This window comes from Phyllostomus discolor, chromosome 2, assembly GCF_004126475.2.
Source record: "Phyllostomus discolor isolate MPI-MPIP mPhyDis1 chromosome 2, mPhyDis1.pri.v3, whole genome shotgun sequence".
In the NCBI taxonomy this organism is placed as follows: Eukaryota; Metazoa; Chordata; class Mammalia; order Chiroptera; family Phyllostomidae; genus Phyllostomus; species Phyllostomus discolor.
The window spans coordinates 195,115,209-195,128,558 of NC_040904.2; the positions used below are offsets into that span (position 1 = coordinate 195,115,209).

At 56.3% G+C, this 13,350-nt stretch overlaps 1 protein-coding gene and 1 non-coding gene across 3 annotated transcripts; both read right to left on the reverse strand.

The window, feature by feature from the left end:
* Positions 1–36: 36 nt before the first annotated feature.
* Positions 37–99, reverse strand: LOC114514243. The gene has a single exon (XR_003685969.1). It is a non-coding gene; the product is annotated as a U7 small nuclear RNA (small nuclear RNA).
* ATN1 (atrophin 1) lies at positions 38–12,621 on the reverse strand. 2 transcript variants are annotated; one of them, XM_028532625.2, is made up of 10 exons: positions 12,454–12,621; positions 8,045–8,238; positions 7,757–7,894; positions 7,494–7,607; positions 4,604–6,603; positions 4,168–4,390; positions 3,121–3,817; positions 2,134–2,277; positions 1,612–1,792; positions 38–1,435 (listed from the first exon to the last, which is right to left on the reverse strand). In XM_028532625.2, the coding sequence occupies exons 2-10, from the start codon at positions 8,069–8,071 to the stop codon at positions 1,402–1,404; spliced, it is 3,558 nt and encodes a 1,185-aa protein (XP_028388426.1). In that variant the 5' UTR covers positions 8,072–8,238; positions 12,454–12,621; the 3' UTR covers positions 38–1,401. The 2 variants fall into 2 exon arrangements, with proteins under 2 accessions (XP_028388426.1, XP_028388425.1); XM_028532624.2 differs by having other exon boundaries at positions 4,604–6,606; positions 12,454–12,619.
* Between the last annotated feature and the right edge of the window lie 729 nt (positions 12,622–13,350).

Consider the following 13,350-nt stretch of genomic DNA (forward strand, 5'->3'; position numbering starts at 1 on the left):
GTCGAGTAATTCTACCTTTTAGCGTAACGTGTAATTGTGGGTCTTCCCGTAAAGACAGGAAGACCTACTAGACAAATTCAAAAAGAGCTGTAAGCACTGAGAAGGAAATCCTGGAGAGAACACGGGGAATCCATGAACTCCACTATTGGTGAGGGTGAGCTCAGAGCGGCCTTTTCTAATTCTTACTGTTGTATAATCAACGAGGCGCACTGTAACATTCACAAGGAAAAACAGTAGTTTAAGGAACTTATATCATTCACTTCTAGACTTTCTGAACATTTGATACGAGTTTATGCAAATTAATCGATGCTGATTGGCTGAAAGAAGCCAGTCACACCCTTTAGTTTTTAAGAACGGAGACAGTGATTCGCAGCGGTAAAAGCTTGGAACTAAAAGCCCTCTCGCACTTTCCTAAAAGGACCTGTTTAGGAAAGTATACTGCAGCCTGACACCCTCTAATTTCTCTTTTCTAGGTGTTTGAAATTGTCACCTACTCTTCTCAAACCATAGGGTAAAGACTCCTGGATTCTAATCTACTTGATTTGTTGAAACCCCGGCCCCTGCTTCATAACCATGTACCAAACTATTGTACAGAAAAGATTCAGACTGGTCGCTCCTGTCAGACCAGTAGCAAAACCGCCTCAAGTCTGAGCATTTCCTAGAACTGGCCTTGGCAGAGGGGGTGCCTGTCGCAGGCCTCCAGCACCCTGACTTCCCAGCCTTGGGAGGAAGGAGGGGGACTAGCTTCAGTGGCACCCTCTCCAACTGCCCAGGGTCCCTCCACCCAGTTGTTTCAGAAGGCCTGTCCCTTCCCTTGCAACTTCGGAGCTGGTGTGTCTTGAGGTCCCAACCCCATAGCCCGCAAATAAAGAGTCACAGCCATCTTCCTGGGGAGTTGTGAGGATGTTTTGTTTGGTTGGTTTTGGTTGGGATGTTTTTAAAGAGCATCATATAGATATTTATATATAAATTATTAATGTGGGGCAGGGGCAAGGAGCATACATCGCAGAGGGGGCGCGCTCACAGGGATTAGGGAGGGGCAGGGGCGGCACACAATGCTACGCAAAAACAGCCACATCTAACAGATGAAATAATCACACCAACAAGGTGGGGGAGGGCGTGATGGCCACAGGGATTGGGCATGGGAGAGGAAGAAAGCAGGGGGACAAGGAAGGACCTGGTCCAAGATACTGTGCGCCTTCTGCCCCCACCGCTGCCACCTCCCCACCTCTGCACACCACAGGAGCCTCGGCCTTCCATCTGTCCCTTCCTCCCTCCCTCTGCCCAGCTGCGGAGGCCCTGCAACTGAGCAGCACCCCTCGATGCTCTGGATTGCAGGCCGGGAGGGAGACCTCCAAGGTCCAGATGCACACTCAGGCCCTGGCTGTCTTGATTGCAGGTTTACAGCGGCTTGTCACTTTCCTTTTTCAGGTGACTGGGGAAGAGAAAAGGTATAGAACATATGAGAGACTGAATTCAAACCTGACCTGACCCCTGTCACAGAGGATAGTGGAGGGGATCTCCCCCAGGAGCCTAGCCCAGTTGTACCATGCCCAAACCCCATCCAGGCTTACATCCCTTCACTCCAGGACTAGGCATGCCTGGTAGTACCTGTAGTAGTCCTCCTGGGCAGGTAGCGGCACACTGTGCAGCGGGTGATGGGCGTGCAACCACTGCTGCTGCTCTAGCGCCAAGCGCTGCAGCTCAGCGGACTGCGCGTGCATGGCCTGCAGCTGGTGAGCTGCTGACATCGGGGCAGAGAGGGAAGCTGGCAGTTCCCGGTAAGGAGCGGCTGTGGGCAAGAAGGGCAGGGAGCACATAACTGATGGGGGACTGAAGGTCTACTCTGAACCAGGCGATAGCCAACCACTTTACATACAGAGGAAACTGAAGCCAAAAAAAGTTGGGTAATAGCCAGTCCTGCAAAATGCCAGCAGTGGAGTTAGGATTCAAACTTCTTAGCCTGGCACTAAAACCTATTACCTCCCTTGGGCAGGACCTGCCCCCATTCCCACCTCCTCTGGGTGCCTCCTCACCCCCTCCCAAGCCCAACTAGACCAATCCCACCATCCAAATTCCTCCTTTCTGCCCTTCACTCATTAGACCTTCCCCATCCCTAACTTCCATCCTTACCAAAGAGCTGGTGACGAAGAACTTCGTTCTCGTGCAGAGGGTGAGGAAGAAGGGGGTTGGGGAGGGTCCCAGCTGGGTAGGGTATCCGGGTAAGGTGAGACCCTGAGGCCAGGGGGTCAATGAGAGGGTGCACCGAGGCAGAGGCTGGAGGGTAGAGAAGAGGAAGGTGTCACCAGAAGGCAGGTTTGGGGAAAACCATGCATGTAGGTGAAGGGAATCCAAGCCTGGGAAGAGAGATGGAAAATCAAACAGAGAGATCCAGAGTGAAATGAGGAGGCACAATAGACAGCATAAGACATTACTAGAGCAGGGACATACTGATGGCAGAGGGCAGATTACAGCTGTAGAGGGATCTGAGGAAAAGAAAAGAGAGAAGTGGACTGCTTAGAGGAGATGGAAGAGGACAGAGAGTTTAGAAAATGAGACAGGAAGAGGACAGAGGATAAGAGAGAGGGAAAGCTCAAGAGACGTTGGAATGAATATGAGTATAAGGCTAGATTGGGCAATACGAAAACACAGTGAAGGGATAGTAAGCTAGGCTCATTATTATCTAGGATGCCCACAACCACAGCTACAAGGCTCTTTCTGAAAAGGCACAGAAATGGGGGAGGAACAGAAAAGACCTCCAGCTGGGAGAAGTCAGCAAGAAGCCACAAGAGTTGAATCCAGAGGAACAAGAAGACAGGTATGTGAGGGGCTCTAATGGTAGAAAGGTGGTGCTCTTTCCAAGATTCCCAGCTTGAACCTCTATCATGGGTGGGATGCTAGATTCTGAAGAGGGTGGGGGTGTGAGGAACAGTCTTTGTGGCAAGGGTAGGATATGAAGGGACAGGCTGGTGCATGACAGGGAGGCAAAGGTCATGGCAGCACTCAAGAGAGAGGCTCATGGAGGACACGGAAGTCCTGGCTTGAGGAACAGAAGAGCTGGGTCACTTGCTAGACGGCAAGGTAGCCCCAAGGAGTGAAGGAAGGAAGTAGGAGTCTCACCTGCATGGATGGCATCCTGCTGGTGGAGGTGCAGGTGAGAGTGGATGTGGGAGTGCTGGTGGTGATGGGGGGTCACATTGAGCATCTGCAGCCGGGCCAGTGGGTCATTGCCCAAGGCTGCCACCCTTTCTGCATGCTGTCTCTCAGCTGCCAGACGCTCCGCATAGGACATGTCAGGCCGCAGGGCTGGCCCAGCAGCCAGTGCCAGACGTTCCCTCTCAAGGGGCCCCAGGCTGGGATGAAAGGGGAAAGGGTGCAGGCCAGGAGGGCCAGGCTGCAGAGCCAGGCCCCCGTGTCGGGGGAAGGGATCCAGGCCTGGCCCAGGAACCCCGTGTAAGGGTTCCAGCTCACTGGGCTTCACCTCGAAGCCAGGCTTGAGGCGATCACGGAGGTCTCGTTCTCGGGCCTCCCGCTCCCTCTCCCGGGCTGCTGGGTCACTGCTGTACAGGGCTGGGACATTGTAACCCAGGAGCCCCGGGTCCACTGCCCCCAGGGGCACGTAGAACGGATGGTTGCGATTGCCAGGAGACATGACGTGGGGCCGGGCATATTCACTGAGAGTGCGCAGGGCCGGAGTGTCAGGACCCAAGTAGGGGGGCACTGTAGCCACAGCGCTGCCCGGCTCAAACGGAGGGCGATGGGGCACAGGGCCGAGAGATGGACACTCCACTGGAGCACGTCCCTCCTGAGCCAACTTCTGCGGGGTACGAAGAAAAGAAGAGTCAGAAGAGCAGTCCTGTAAAAAGGTGGCCGGTCCTAAGCTACTCATTTGCCTCAGCAACTGAATGCAGCCTACCAGGACCTTCCCTAACCCCTTCTCCTAAATAGTGGCTGTTCTTACAGTCCACAGGTAGTCTGACCTGAGCTGTCCTTCAACCAACCCAGGCAGGCAGTCCTCTCGCAGGAATCTTCCCGGTCTCCATTTCCTAGGCTGCAGTCCTTCCTCCCCTCCAAGAGGTGGCGCGATGACGCCCCGCCCCTCGAGCCTCCCAGCGCAGCGCAAAAGGAGAGCAGTAAGGCGGGAGGCGCACGTGGTGACGCACTCACCATGCTCCGTTCCAGCTCGCGCTCCTTCTCGCGCTCCCGCTCTTTCTCACGTTCCCGCTCGCGCTCGCGCTCCTTTTCTTCGCGAGCGCGCTGCTCGGCCTCGCGCCGCACCTTCTCCACCAGATCGGCTCTCTTCTTGGCCAGCTTGGAGCCCTCCAGCGGCACAAAGTATAAGTCGCTGCGCGCGCACGAGTTAAAGCCGCGATCCAGGTGTTTATTGAACCTGCCAGGGCGCGGAGGCAGCAAGTGTTTAGCCCTCGTGAGCGGCTCCGCAGTGACTCCCGCCCAAAGTCAGCATCCGCAGGCTGGGAAGGAGGGGCGAGGGTGCTTTAAAAAGCACCCCATGACTGCAAGCACCCTTCCTTTCGTGCCTCCTGCCTATCTCTGTCACCCTCTTCGTTGTTCCCCATCCCAGTCCCGCCCATGCCCCACTCACCTGGCTGACTGACTGGCGTGGCTGGGTACGTCTACCACCTTGGGAGGGGGCGAGGGGCTGCGGACAGGGGGCACTGGGCTGTCGGGGGTCTCATATTCCTCAGCCGGCTCCTGTTTGATCTGCGTGGCGTTGAGGGGCGGCCCCGAGGCAGGGCCCGCAGGAGGTGGTGGCAGGGATGACAGGCTCGAGGGCCCTGCAGTTGGCAGGGGTGGCCCAGGTCCCACGGTGGGCGAGCCTGGCTTGAAGGTCCCTGGGCCTGCGGGCGGCGAAGCGCCTCGGTAGCCTGGTGGGGTCCCCGTTCGGAAGGAGGGCGGTGACCCCGGCTTGTATCCCGGTGGGGTGGCTGTCTTGTAGGCCCCTGGGGACTGGGCTCTCTTCCCATACGGTGGGGGCCCAGGTGGGGAGGCTGTTTTGTAGCCTGCTGGCGAGGAAGCCACTGTGGCAATGACTGTGGAAAGTGTAGCCGAGGAGGTGGTGACTGGAGGCACCGGTGGGAAAGGGTAGGGCGCCCCTTGGGGGCCCTGGGAAGGGGAGGGGTGTGAACATGGGTAGGACCCTTGAGAGGAGGAAGAAGAGTTGGAAGAGGAAGAAGAGGCTGGGGGGCCATTAGGGCCTGCTTGGCTATAGGACACCTGGCTGTGAGGTGGGGGCAGGTGTGCTGGCCCTGGTGGGTAGGGCCTCAGAGAGCCCAGGGAGGGGGACATGGCATAAGGGTGTGCATGGTGGGAATTACTGCTCTCTAGGGGGTGGGGATATGCTCCAGGTGGCGGGGGCCCAGAGCTACCATGATGCTGTTGCTGCTGCTGTTGCTGCTGCTGCTGTTGCTGGTGGTGATGGTGATGTGTTGGAGCTGGTGGGTGGGCAGTGGACTGTCCTCCAGTGGAAGGAGGGAAGGGGCCTGGGTGGGCATTGCTGTTGGCCAAGAGGCGGCCATAGGGTGGAGGTGGTGGGGGACCCTGGCTCCACACAGCCTGGGATGGGAGAGAAGGCTGAGTATACTTGGGTGGCTGATTAGAAACAGACAAGCTGGTCGGGGGAGGGAAGGAGTGGGGATAACTGGGCAATGCCTGGGAAGCTGCGTATTGGGAGGCAGAGGCAGATGAAGAAGAACTGGCAGAGGAGGCTGCTGCAGAACTACTACTAGAGGATGAATAAGGATACCTCATTGGGGGGGCTGGGGCAGAAGAGGAGGAAACAGGGGGCAGAGGATGGGGTGAGGGAGCAAGAGTGGGGCCCTTCTCTGGGCCAGGAGGAAGTCCACCCATACCCTGCCCCATGGCATGGGGAGAGGGCAGATGCCCAGGTAGTGGCTGGGCCCCCAGCCCAGGAGGAGAGGCTGATGCATTGTTAAGGGGTCTCAGAGCAGGTGGGGGAGGCAGGTTTGGTGTCACGTGGGGGAAAGTGGCTGGTGGTGGAGCAGAGGGTAGGTTTCCACCACCCACTGGAGTGTTAGGCGGCTTTGTTGGGGGAACACCACCAGCCCCAGAGCTTGATATTGAAATGGGAGTAGTAGGTGGGGGGTGCTGCTTACCCCCACTAGGGGCCCCTACTGAAGAGGCAGCCCCTCCCCCCTTGGGACCCATTGGGGGTCCAGACAAAACCCCTCCACCAGCACCCCCAGGATAGAGCTGTGGGTGAGGGGGAGGGGCCCCAGGAGGAGCCTGGAACATCCGAGATGTGGGGGGTTCCATGGGAGCATGATATCCAGTGGGTGTCACAGAAGAATGAGGTTCAAAACCAGGCTCTGGCTGCCGGGGGTTGCTGTCTGGTGGTGGAGGAGAGGGAGGAAAGAGTGGAGGTGGGTGGTAGGGGCGGGCTGGGCCCTGGGACAGGCCAGAAGACGAGTCGGAGTCATTCTCAACACTTCCAGGGCTGTAGATGCTGGGGGACGTGCTTCGGTTATCCTGGTCTATGTCCCTTGGGTCACTGCTGCCATCATCATTGAGGCTCCGCCCATCTAAGCTGTCCAGATCGGAGGGAGACTGTGGCCGAGGGAGCTCCTGCTGCAGAAAAGGGAGGGCCATTTTCCCCTTTCCTTTCTTGCTTCCCCTAGACTTGGGGTCTCCTTGGCAAGAAATCATTTCCCCCTCACAGCACACCACTGTGCCAAAGTGTGATGAATACTCTTACTCAAGCCCACTTTCCTACCATCTCTGGATTCCACCACATTCTCAGTTGCCCCCTAGCAGTTAGTCTGGTTTCCTCCTTGTAAAACCCTGGCCCTTCAAGTGTCCATCTCAGGCACCTTCTCTCTGTCCACAGCTGAACCCAAACCCCTGTCTTCCACCAGCTCATATCTACCCTCCTCTCAACTCCTTTACCCCTTTAACATCCCAGAAACCCCTGGTTCTTAAAAGGACCACCTCTACATTTTCCTTATGATTTATCTGTTCCTTCCAGTAAGACTTCTCACCCTTAACCTCCTGCCCTGCCCCTTCCTGAAAATCAGGACCTAGGAAAGGCTAGACTCTTCCACACTTCCAGTCCCCTTTGACCCTGCCTAGCCAAAGCCCTAAAGATCTGTCTGATATATTATAGACAGGACCACTTTAATAAGTACTAGGATGTGATTTTTCTCTCATATCCCAAGTGAGACTAAAATAGGAATCCAGCACTCAGTGGACTGAGTGCTGGCCTGTGAACCAAAGGGTTGCCAGTTCAGTTCCTGGCCAGGGCATGTGCCTGGGTTGGGGGCTGGGTACCTGTTTGGGGGTGTGTGAGAGGCAACGACTGATGTTTCTTTCCCTCACTTCCCTCCTCTCTAAAAATTAATAAATTAAACCTTAAGAAAAATAGTGAGATTAACAAGAAAAAGGGAATCCTGAATGAAAGAAAGTGTAGAGGAAGGAAAGTCAGAAGATGGGTCAGGACGGCTGCAAGGGTCTCCCACCTCAGTTTTGGTCTTTTTTGGTGCGTTGGTCTCCTCACTCTCACTCTCTGAGATCTCCTCACTGCGGCCCTGCTTGCTGACCTTTGGGGTGGAGGCTTCCTCTACTCGTGCCTTCTGTTAAAGAGAAAGAGAAAATTCTTGTCTTACACCTCCCAAGCCTCCGCCACTACCCTGTGCCAGACAGGAAGTTCCCCCACAACACACACAAACACCCTCAGCCCCAGAGCCTGAGCATCCTGTGGGAGGACCTCGGGACAGAATACCTTGGCTGTCTGCCTAGACTTCTCGGCTTTGCCATCACTGCTGGATGTGCTGACCCCTCCAGGGGAGGCCCGGCCCCTCGATCTCAGTTCTTCCCGGGGCCCAGGGGCCTCTTTCTTCCGTCCACTCCTCATTGACATCTGAGGAATAAGGAAGAAAACAATAAAAAGGTTTTTTTACGTTTCACCTAACTTCAGGATGCACCTTACTTCTGTTCTTTCTCTCCAGGCCCTTCCCCCTAGCTTCCCCGCCCCTAATCTTTCATGTGTCTCAATTAAGCTATCACTCACTGAGTCTTTATTCTGTCGTGTCTTCATTCTTCAGGCTGTGGAGACCCCATTCTCCTCTGCCTGGGCAGCTGAATACAGAAATTTCTCTGCTTCACCCCAAGCTCCCCACAGCTGTGGCCTGGGAAGCAGGAAGCAGGATCTCCAAGTTTCCAGTGTAGGCGCCTGGGACTTGCAGGATCTGTTTTCAGTGAAGCCTGTTAGAAAGAACATCCAAGTCTCCAAATCAGGGAACAGAGTCTGAAAGGGCTACCACTGTGCTTGTCAAGGGGCTGAGCGAGTGGTTCCACGCTAAGCCTTTCGGTCAAGAGGTACTAGCCCCGTAACTCGGCTGGCTCGCCCCATGGGCTACCCAGCTATCTACAAGTGCAGAAGACTCTGCTTGCAATGTCATCTCTTTCATCCCTGGGGAGGGCAATACAACTCAGATGTAGCTAGGAGCCCCCATTCTAGAGATGACACTGTTTTACCCGTCACAGTCCCCAGGAGATACCTGTGCACATGCGCATTCCACAGGGATGCGAAAAGAGGAGCGAAAAGAAACAAGCTCAAGTAGTAACAGAGGAATGAAAAGAAACAAACTCAAGTAGTAACTTATGTATCGAGTACCTTCTTTATGTCAAACCCTCACCTACACAATTTAATATTTACAACCAACCCTCAAAAGTAGGTGTTACTACTCCCATTATATAGGTGAGGAAACTGAGGCTCGAAGATTGTGATTCTGACTTGCCAAATTCATGTGATAATACACAGCGAGGAACCAGTGACGGTGCCAGCATCAAGCCCACCTCTCCCTGATTTCAAAGCCCACGTTCTTTCTTCTATGCTTTGCTATATTCTCATCAGAAGCTGGTGCGATTAGTCCTCAGAAGACCTAGATCAGCCCCAGAGATACAAAAAGAATCTTTTTTCACATCAGAGTAGGTGGGAGAAGACTGCCCCAATCTACACTGCAAAGGCACACAACCCTACCAATCCCAAGACCAAATCCAGGTATCCCCAAAGAGCAGAGCTTCACTTTTGAGAGCGTCATAAAGACCCCCTCTCTAGTACATGGGGTCCCGAAGGCCAGAGGAAAAGGCAGGACTTTTCATGTTGCCGACCAAATCAGCGAGATCAGTGAGCACACAACACAACTTTACAATCTTGTGAACCTATCTGTCACTCGGCTCAGATGGGCACACACCCCTTCTCACAGCTGATCTGTATCTATCCATATCTATATAGTCAGCTATTTTTGTTTGCAGTGGTTTGTATTTCTTGCTAAGTGTCCTATCTTTCAACACTACTGACCATATGATCTTTAGAGAGCAAAAATGTTGTTATTGTTCTCTTCCTTTCGGTGTCCCCCACTGATGGCATGTACACATGTGTGTTCCGTTCTTGTTTTTGATCTTTAAGCTCACCAACTTCATAGGCCTTCTTGGATGAAGTGCTGGTGGTCTCAGTGGGAACGGAGTAAGCTTACCTGCCTGTTCTGAGTTAGGAGGCCTGGCTAGGCAAGTGGCATTTCCACATCCTAGATCATACTTTCCCCAAGGAATACAAAGTAATTACTTCACTCAGTGCCACTGAGCCATACTGAGGCAGGTAGTGAGGGGTGAGCCTAACCTTTCCAGGAAACTTAGTAAGAATTTACTTAGAGTAACAAAATAGCTGGAACAGGGCCCCAGGCCTTTTGAACTTACAACCGATGCTCTGCCCAGTAAACCAGCAACTTTTCCTCAACTACAACTATTACCACATTTTTGTTGTGTAGATTGATTTGAAAACTCAACCCCCAAAATCCAAAGAATAAAACCCAAATAACAAAAGGGAAAAGCAACCCTAACAAAAGTGCAACAATGAGCATTTGTGACTGGTGTGTCTTTGCTAGCCCCTCTAGAGAACAGTGCCCATCTCTCCTCCCCATCACTGACCCCGCTCCCAAGTCTTCCACAGCTAGGTCAGAGAAATGCGGGAATGTCCCTGAGCAATCCTAGTGTGCCCCTCCCCCCACCTCGACTTTCAAAAGCACCTGAAATCTGATAAAACAAGCAAGGAGTAACTTTGAAAGATAAAAACAGTCATAAAAAGGCAGGTAATCCTGGGGCAAGGAGGGGCAGGGCGAGAGCAGTTAGGGTTGTGTCTGAATCAGAGGCAGGTTTTAGCAGCAACAGCTAAGCTACACTCCATCTTGCCCTAGTAGCCAGTCACTGCAACTAACATTTATAGAGCACCTACTGTGTGTCTGGCAACACACTAAGCTGACTCACATTCATTGCCTTACTGCAAAAGGAAAAGGATAAAAGACCAGATTGGGGAAGTGGAAAAGTGAAAACTAGGGAAAGAGTCTCTAAGAACAGAAAAAGAAATTAAGGGAGAAATGTGAGAAGGGTGCCAGAAGGAATACAATACAAGCACAAAGCTTTTCTGGGAAGGGCTTACAGAGTGAATTTCAGGATCCTTGGCCCAGCCCCCACCATCATTCCAGATCTGCCAGACTAACAAACCAGTCCAAAGTGACTGCTAGATGACAATGCAGCCCAGACCAGCAGATAACAATGCACTGGCCTAAGCCTTCAGAGAATCCAGGATTGTCAGGCGCACCTCAGAAATCATCTCATCTGTAACCCCTTCACCTCACAATGACGCCGAGGCTAAGAGAAACAGGTGACTTGCCCAAGGTCACAGAAGTGCAGCCAGGACTAGACCCAAGTCTCCTGGCTCCAGTTCCAGAGTGCTTCCACTGCACCAGGCTATTCCACTGCCCTTACCCCTGGGCCACCCTCACCTGAGACGGGCATGGAAAAGCTCAGGCAGTCCTACAAGATCAGGGAAATAGGTCAAAGGTTAGCTGAGGGAAGGGGTCACTGTGTCAAAAGAGGAAAAGGTTGATTGGGGAAGACGGACTCAGATTAAGAAAATGGAAGAATATCCGTACAAAGAATCAAAAAGACTACTGCATACAAAAAGTCCCTGCTAATAAGAGATAGAGTCAGAAAGAACTACCAAAAGATGGTATAGTGAAGAGAGCACTTCCATGCTCCCACCATGCCTAGGGGGGCAGACTTGGAGAAACACCGGGACTGTCAACTAACACATCTACCTGTGTCCAACAGACTGCTCATGGAAGGGGGTGGGCCCCTGCTAAACCCAGACGCCAGCAGCACCGGCCACGTTCTCCAGAACCCAGACAACGGTCCTCCGGATGTGTCCAAAGTCTGAAGTCCAGTCAACATTCTGAACCCCCACCTATTAGACATCCGCTGGATCGTTGCCATGGCAACGAAATGGCAGAACCTGAACCTCGAGAGTCCATCCCAGGGGTCCATCAGCCAGCCACTCCCCTTCCAGTTGCTAAAGCAACTCCTACTCTCCTATAGTACCCTCAGGGAAGAGAGCTGAAGAGGACCTACCCCAGTAGAAATAAACCCATGCACAAAGGGAAATCTCTGAGCTCAAAATAGTAAATGAAGACAACCCCCCTCCTGCCACAAACCACAGCTAGAGGGGCAGAGGGATGCCCTAGGGAACTGAAGGTGGAGGTGACAACTTGTCTGGCGTGCCTACAACATGGCCCAATTCCCTCCTCGTTTCCACCCTCCCGGATACCCTCTCTCCCTCACTCTCCCGTCAGTGTTCCTCCCTCCATTAGTTTTAAGATGACCCGCGCTACTGGGCCCCAGTGTGCCCCTCTCCGAGAAGTAACTCTGTCTGAAATTGGGAGGAAAAAAAAGACCAGAGGTGACCTGCACTAGGGGAAAGAAAACTGAATCACGAGAGCATTGCCTTCCCAATTCCACTCGGGAACACCTCAGGGTCCTCTCGAAGGTGGGCCCCTGCTCGGTCGTTTCCCCGGGTTCCATTCCCCTCCTTCATCAGCTACAATCCCTCCCCACCTACCACACCCCTTCCCCACTTCCCACTTCCCTTCCCCACAAACCACCCCCAACCTCGAGCTCGGAAACCCGGGTTCTGGGCCTCTGGGGCTTTTCCTGGAGACCTGAAGCCCCACCTCGCTGCCATCTGTCGAATTTCTTTTTGCCTTCGCCCCAAAGCCCCTTCACGGGTATCTCCCGTTCATCCCCAAGCCACCCTCCGCCGCGGGGTCCCGGCTGCCCCCTCTTTTGCCCCATCAGCCTCCTCCGGAGACCCTCCCACCTCCCCCCACACGCCCGATCCTCCGGGTGCCCGGGCCCTCGGCCCTCCGCCCTCCGCGGGGCGCCGGCCCCACTCCGCGCCCCGGCGCCGGGCCCGGCGGAGCCCGCAGTGGGGGGACCCGGCCGGGAAAATAACAAATGGAGGCGGCGGCGGCGGCGGCGGCGGGAGGGGAAGTGGGAGGGTGGGGGTGGGGGTGGGGGTGGGGGTGGGGAGCCGCGGGCCCGGGGCCCGGGCGTGCCCCAGGCCCGCGCGGCCGCAGGTCTTACCTGGCCGGAGCTCGGGACGGCTGGCTGGCTCCGAGCGGGATGCGGGGATCCGGCGCCTCCGGGGGGCGGCGGCGGCCGCTCCCCCGCCCCCCTCTCCTCTTCCCGCTTCAGACGCCGCCGCGACGCCGGCGGCCGCGGCCCCGACCCGCTCGGAGGGCGGCCCCCATCCCCCTCTCCCCCACCCCGGCCCCGATCGCCCGCGGACCCCGAGCGATCCCGACCCCGGCTCCGGCTCAGCCCCTCCCCGGGCCCGCCGCCGCCGCCCCGCGGCCCCCGGAACGCCCGGGCCGCGCCGCCCGCCCCGCCGCTCCGCTCGCGCCCGCGGCCCTCCGCGCGGCTCTGCCCGGCTGCCCGCCGCCGCCGCCGCCGCCCGCGCCCGCCTCGCGCGGCCCGCACTCGCGCTACCCCCGGCCCCCTCGGAGGCCTCCGCCCGCGGCCCCCGCCCCTTCGCGGGCCGCCGTCGCCCTCGCCCCCCCCCGCCCCTCCCCGCGGCCAGCGGCGCCCCCCACTGGGTCCCGGCCCCCCGGCCCCCGGCGCCGGCCCGACCCCGGGCTGCGGGCGGGCTGCGCGGCGCGTCCGTCCGGCGACTCGCACAGGAAAGCGGCCGGCGAAGGGAGGGAGCTCGGGAGAGGGGGATGGGAGAAGGGAGGAAGAGGGAGAAGGAGGGAGCGCGGAGGAACGGGGAGAGAGGGGCCAGGAGGGAGACGCGAGGGAGGGAGAGCTCGGCAGGCTGCGCGGGGGGAGGGGGACGCGAGAGGGGAGGCGCCGCGCGAGTTGGCCGCGGCCGAGGCCGAGGGGGCCCGGGGCGCAGGGAGGGGTTCGCGGGGGCGGAACGTGGGGAGCCCGCGGGCCTGGCACGGGAGAGGGCTAGGGAGGGAGGGGCTGCGGGTTATAGGG

Excerpts from the sequence above, each read along its gene's own strand:
- ATN1 (XM_028532624.2), bottom strand. The coding sequence starts at position 8,071 with ATGAAGACACGACAGAATAAAGACTCA. Across the intron at positions 7,608-7,756 it reads AGTCTAGGCAGACAGCCAAG|AAGGCACGAGTAGAGGAAGC; the intron begins GTATTCTGTCCC and ends TCTCTTTAACAG. Across the intron at positions 2,278-3,120 it reads GCAGGATGCCATCCATGCAG|CCTCTGCCTCGGTGCACCCT; the intron begins GTGAGACTCCTA and ends TCTACCCTCCAG.